Source organism: Orbicella franksi, chromosome 8 (assembly GCF_964199315.1).
Source record: "Orbicella franksi chromosome 8, jaOrbFran1.1, whole genome shotgun sequence".
Classification (NCBI taxonomy): domain Eukaryota; kingdom Metazoa; phylum Cnidaria; class Anthozoa; order Scleractinia; family Merulinidae; genus Orbicella; species Orbicella franksi.
In genome coordinates, this window is record NC_138152.1 from 19,514,965 (window position 1) to 19,520,236 (window position 5,272).

General features: G+C 38.4%; 1 protein-coding gene across 1 annotated transcript; it reads left to right on the forward strand.

Moving 5' to 3' along the window:
* The first annotated feature begins 1,425 nt into the window (after nucleotides 1-1,425).
* On the forward strand, nucleotides 1,426-4,094 carry LOC145494219 (uncharacterized). The gene is made up of 4 exons (XM_081473672.1): nucleotides 1,426-1,911; nucleotides 2,335-2,756; nucleotides 3,677-3,788; nucleotides 3,912-4,094. The coding sequence occupies exons 1-4, from the start codon at nucleotides 1,426-1,428 to the stop codon at nucleotides 4,092-4,094; spliced, it is 1,203 nt and encodes a 400-aa protein (XP_081329798.1).
* Nucleotides 4,095-5,272: the final 1,178 nt, after the last annotated feature.

The window sequence follows — 5,272 nt, forward strand, 5'->3', positions numbered from 1 at the left end:
TTTCTGAGAAATTGCGGGCAACATAGCTTGTGGAGAGCACTAAAATAATATTCATATTGTTGATTTCCACGATACACATTTAAACGATATGTGACTTTATCCTTATATCATTTGACCCCCCCCCCCCCGGCCCGTACGCCTATGGAAATTCGCAATTTTTTCACTTCAGTAGAGACATCAAATTAAAAGGAACGAATTTTAAAAATTAAAGTAGTTATTTTTCATTAAAACTCGCGTTTTAAAGGTGAAGATCGATCAAAAGAACCTGAGCAAATCTCGCGGTATTGGCGGCCTCGCTTCGTGAGATCCGAAAAGTCAGGGACTATCTTACCTGCTTACTTACTAACGGAACCGATGAAATTACGGTTACTTCCAGTAACCACAAAAAATAAGTCATGATAGATCATTTTATACAGCCCTTGTGGCAAATGACTGAAATGAAATGAAGAACATGACGCATTAAGAAACTGGACAACTTTGAAACTAAGGGACTTAGAAGGTGTTACTATTCATTGGGCGAGTGTTAATATTGACACATACATTACACCTGCATTTCCAGCCATGATTTCAACTTTTCAACGAAACCTACTATTCTTCAAAAGCCTTTATTTTATTCTATTACTGCAGTAACAATTGTGTCCCAGTTCATCTGCGTAAACATTGGTGTCAATCCGATGTTGATCTCAAAGAAATTTATATTTATGTTTTTGTTACTCTGTTGAAAAGAACAAATGTCCAAGAATAAAATAATAAATGGAAGAAACGCAAGGTGTTGCTTGGATGCAGAAAAGAAACCCCAGGGAAATATACAAGAAATGAAAACTAAAGGAGAAACGAGAGGAAATTTGCAATTTATTGCATGCGTTAGGATCATACATTAATTTTCCGGTATCTTTTGGGTCGATGGTCGGGTCAAGTTCTGGCTTCAATGAGTAAATAAATGAGTGAATAACAGAGAACATTGTGTATTTACAAATACGATTAAATAAAGGATATTTTATAAAAATGGTGAACGCCTTAAGACTTAAAAGCTTTTTCTTTGATGAGATATTTTGCCCTGATTGCTTTCAATTATTTCTCATGAATATCAACATGAGCCTCTCAAGTATTCCATCCATATTGTTAAACCTTTTTCTCAATAAAATAGAGGTAATGTTCAGCTCAAAGTTGTGATAAATTTTGTATTTTCTTTTTTTCTTTATGATCAATTGATGAGTACATGTCATAAACAATTCTATATTGTTGCATTTAAACTAACGCAATATTATTCCAGCTTTTTCCATGTTGATTTTCTAGGCTAATGTTAAACAATAATTCGAATAACAGCTTTGCAAACGAATTGTTAGCAGAAGGATTGATAGTCCGCTGTCTTAGGGAAATATACTCCGGACTTCAGTATCATTTATACCGTGTTGTACCAAAGCGATGGATTGCGCTAGAGTGATCCAACTTTCCTTGGTAATTGCATTTGCAATTTTTATAAGCCCAACTCAGGGTTTGATATGCAACGGAATGGCTGAGTTCTGTGATTTAAGAATCAACCAAGCTACCTTTGCAGGAACGCACAATTCTGGTGCAGGCTTTGACGGGATCCTTTACTATCACACAAAGATCGGACTAAGTTTTCCGGCGGGAAGCTGCTGGTATAGAAGCCAGGGACAAAGTATCACCAAACAGCTTGATAATGGCATCCGGTACTTTGATATTGACACGTGTTTTGTGGACTCAGGAAGATGGGAGCATGGTCCTTGGACATGCCACAGCGGAGCTTACGGTGGACCGATTAGAAAAATGCTGCACCAGATAGATGAATGGATGCGAAGAAATCCTACTGAAGTTGTCATTATCAAGTTTGGTAGAGACACGGTGAAGTCGAAAGCCCAAAAGATCGGAAACGAAATCCTTAAACAGGTAAAGACTGGAAAAATTACTCGATTGTGGCTCGTTTTATCCTTTTAGCTTGTATCAATCGATTTCATACACCTTTATGTGTACGGCTACCAGACGAGCCAAAACCTTTCGAAAATCAACCCAAGCTCAGCAATTATACACGCTCAATAAGCCAGAGATAACCTATTGCTTTTGTATTGGGGTCACACTCGTTTTGACCAATGTTGCTTTGAAGTGAATAATTGACACTTTCAGTAAACGTCCAAAAAGAAACACAATTTCAAATTAACTTTTAGCTTTTCTTTTTACCAAGAAAAGAATATCGCATACAAACTGACCATTGAGAGCCGGTTCTAGAGAGACAATATCATGCCCTCCTTTTTGTCAAAGTCAATAAGCTTATATCTCCTATATCGCACCTGAAAATTATGCCTATCTTCGCAGCTGAAGAACTTATGGGAGCCAACAAAAGAGAAAACAAGTTTGAAACAGCTCTCTCTAAATGACTATCGCAGACAATCCTGGAAGTGGCCGACATTAGGTGAAGCGATTACTACTAATCAACGAATATTTCTGTTCATGGACCACCGTCTTATTGGTGACAACTACTACAAGTATCGCTGGGTTTACTACACAAATTATGAAATTTCGTTGTCGTGGACACCAATGAACCTGATTGAGTCTGCTGGGTGTAGCAAATTAGTGGATGCTATCCAGAAGCGATGTGCTGACTCGTATTACTTTGATTTCATGGAAATGGACTTGTTTTTAACTTGGGGGCTGTGCGTGAAACATCTTGCGGACTGGTGCAATGAGTATATTGATGAGGTCAGTTATGTTCTGCTTACTATCCACAAGACATCATAGTCTCTTGCTATCTAGCTATACTTGTGCTAATTATGAACACTTAAGGTTATTCCCCAGTATTGCATTGCGCATCCCTACTGCGCATAATTTCACGTGTGATTAGCGCGCGCGCAGTAAAAAATGGCGGCTTTTTCTTTACAGCTGGACCTTGCCATAGAGGTAAATCGTCATTTTCTCGCAACCGAGTATGGTGACCTATCATTTTTTTCTGCTGTTTTGATTTGAGTAATAAATCTCTCTGTGTAAAATAAATATGGACCAATTCTCAGTGTAGAACAAAACGCAATCGCCGGAAACGTGAATTTAGCAAGCAATCGTGACTACAATCATGGTGCTATTATAAGGATTTATATGGGTATAAACAAGGTGCTGTTGCTCCTAAACGAACATGGGGACCCCTCATTTTTATTTCAAAATTTAAGTTCCTATAATATAAACAATCAATAGGCAAAGTTTGACAAAAATCTCAGTGCAGGTTCTATTTCAGGGGAATGACTTTAAGGCCTAATGGAGATTCTCTATAAGTAACCTGGAGTTGCAACCTGCTAGTAAGCCTATTACGGTACTCCGTTAGCCTAATTGGCTGTAGTTAGGGAGATTGACAAATTTTCTCAGCTTTATAAGCAGTCGAAAGTCAACCTTAGAATGATAAGCTTTACTGCAGTTAAGGATTTATTATGATGCCATAAAGAACACTATTTCTTGCGGATCAGAGGGTAATTCTGAGCGGACACGAAGGCTTATCTTGCCCATTTGGCAACCAATCAAAACGTCAGATTTAGATCATCTTGCTCGCTGCGGGCTTGGGCATATTATTAATTACGTGAATAGCTTAATTTTTTCAAATGGTGTGCACCTCGTTGTCGAAAAGCCTTTTGTTGAAAATTTGACGAAATTTCTTTTCCGCTTCAAACTCTAGCATAAGAAATATTATAAGCATTTCAAGGTTCTTCGCTTTACACATCGATCGAGTCTGCAGCCAGTGGGGCTTAGGTGCATCATGGGAAGAATATTTCATTTGTGGTGTCTTGGTTCCCCCAGCTAAAGAGACCTGATAAGCTCTGGATCTAGAGTAAATCATGAGTCGCAAGATTGTCATGACCACAGAACTGACGCTATTAGCCGCCTTAACTAGCCTTATGTTTCTCTTTTAGGCAACAAAGAAGTGCTTTGATGAAAGGTCATCTCGAGGTAGAGCAACCGCAAATTTCATAGTGGTGGACTGGGCTGGGCGAACTCACGGCGTTAACAAGATAGGCGAGGTTGCTAAGCGGAGAAATGTGCAAAATGTTAAATTTTTCACGAAACAAGAGATTAATATTATATATATTAATTAAGGGTTATATTAATATTATATTATAATATTAATATAACCCTTAGTATGAGAGGCAAACAAAAAGATCAATAAAATGTCTTGATGAATACTGTCTTGGGTGGAAGTAGTAGTTGTGCACCCTCTATGATCTTTCCAGTCTACCTTCCGATAATTAAATCACTGGAAAATCATAATGAATTAATGTATAAATAAAGGATTAAATGCGCGTGCAAAAGCTAAATATTTATCTAAGTTTTTCAGGTCGCTTTCGTGAAAGATAAACCCAAATTGTCTTCCAAATATGAAGGGAAAGAAATTTTTCTACTCCACAACAAACTGTCTTCTTTTTTTTTTTTTTTGGCAAACTTTAAAACTAACTTGTCAGAGGTCCATCTTAGCCGTCTGTGTTGCCAAATTCGGACCACTCAGGTGACCAGTCAGGATAGACTTTTTTTAGCTTGGGCGGTTTTCCATTGCAGACCACTTGATATTCTCCAGAGAACTGCTCTTTTATCCATCCAAAAAATTATTCATTCATACACATGCGACTAATTGAAAATTTGAAAGCAAGAATTCTCATGGTCTGAAATGGGGCAACAAACCAACCAAGCTTAAGAGGTCTATTCTTCTTCATCTCGGGCCAGTTTGTAATATAATAATTAGCGCGCACTTTCTTACATTATTTTTCTATATATTTGAAAAAGCTACTGGCCTTGAGGGTGTTTGGGGTAGAGCGTGAACGACCCTCCACTTTTCTATAAGGCAGCAATAAACCTGTGAACGTCAGTTTACAATTTGTACCTGTCATTCTGCAGTGATTCCTGTGCATTTTGGAATTCAATATGGAATCAGTGATACGTTATCTAGGGAAGTTACATGTCATCATCATCATTAGTCCTGGCTCTCCTCTGAGAGAATAAGGCCATTGACTTGTCTCCTCCAATCTGCTCTGTCCCTCGCAGCGGCAACAGCCTCATTCCTAGTGGCAAAATCCGTCTTCTGCCTCTCTCCCTCCACAGCTTACCTTGGCCGAAGTTATATGTAGCTATATATTAAATATGCTCTATATGATACTCAATAGTCCTCTTCCTCATCATCATCATCATCATCATCATTATCATCATCGCCATCGCCATCGCCATCGCCATGGCCATCGCCATGGCCATCACCATCACCATCACCAGATGTTTGTACACTTCG

What these genes read in the sequence shown, in the direction of transcription:
- LOC145494219 (XM_081473672.1), top strand. Translation starts at nt 1,426, where the DNA reads ATGGATTGCGCTAGAGTGATCCAACTTTCCTTGGTAATTGCATTTGCA. An exon ending in ACTATCCACAAGACATCATA is followed by an intron (nt 2,757 to 3,676) that starts GTCTCTTGCTAT and finishes TTCAAACTCTAG; the next exon opens with CATAAGAAATATTATAAGCA. An exon ending in ATTTCATTTGTGGTGTCTTG is followed by an intron (nt 3,789 to 3,911) that starts GTTCCCCCAGCT and finishes TTTCTCTTTTAG; the next exon opens with GCAACAAAGAAGTGCTTTGA.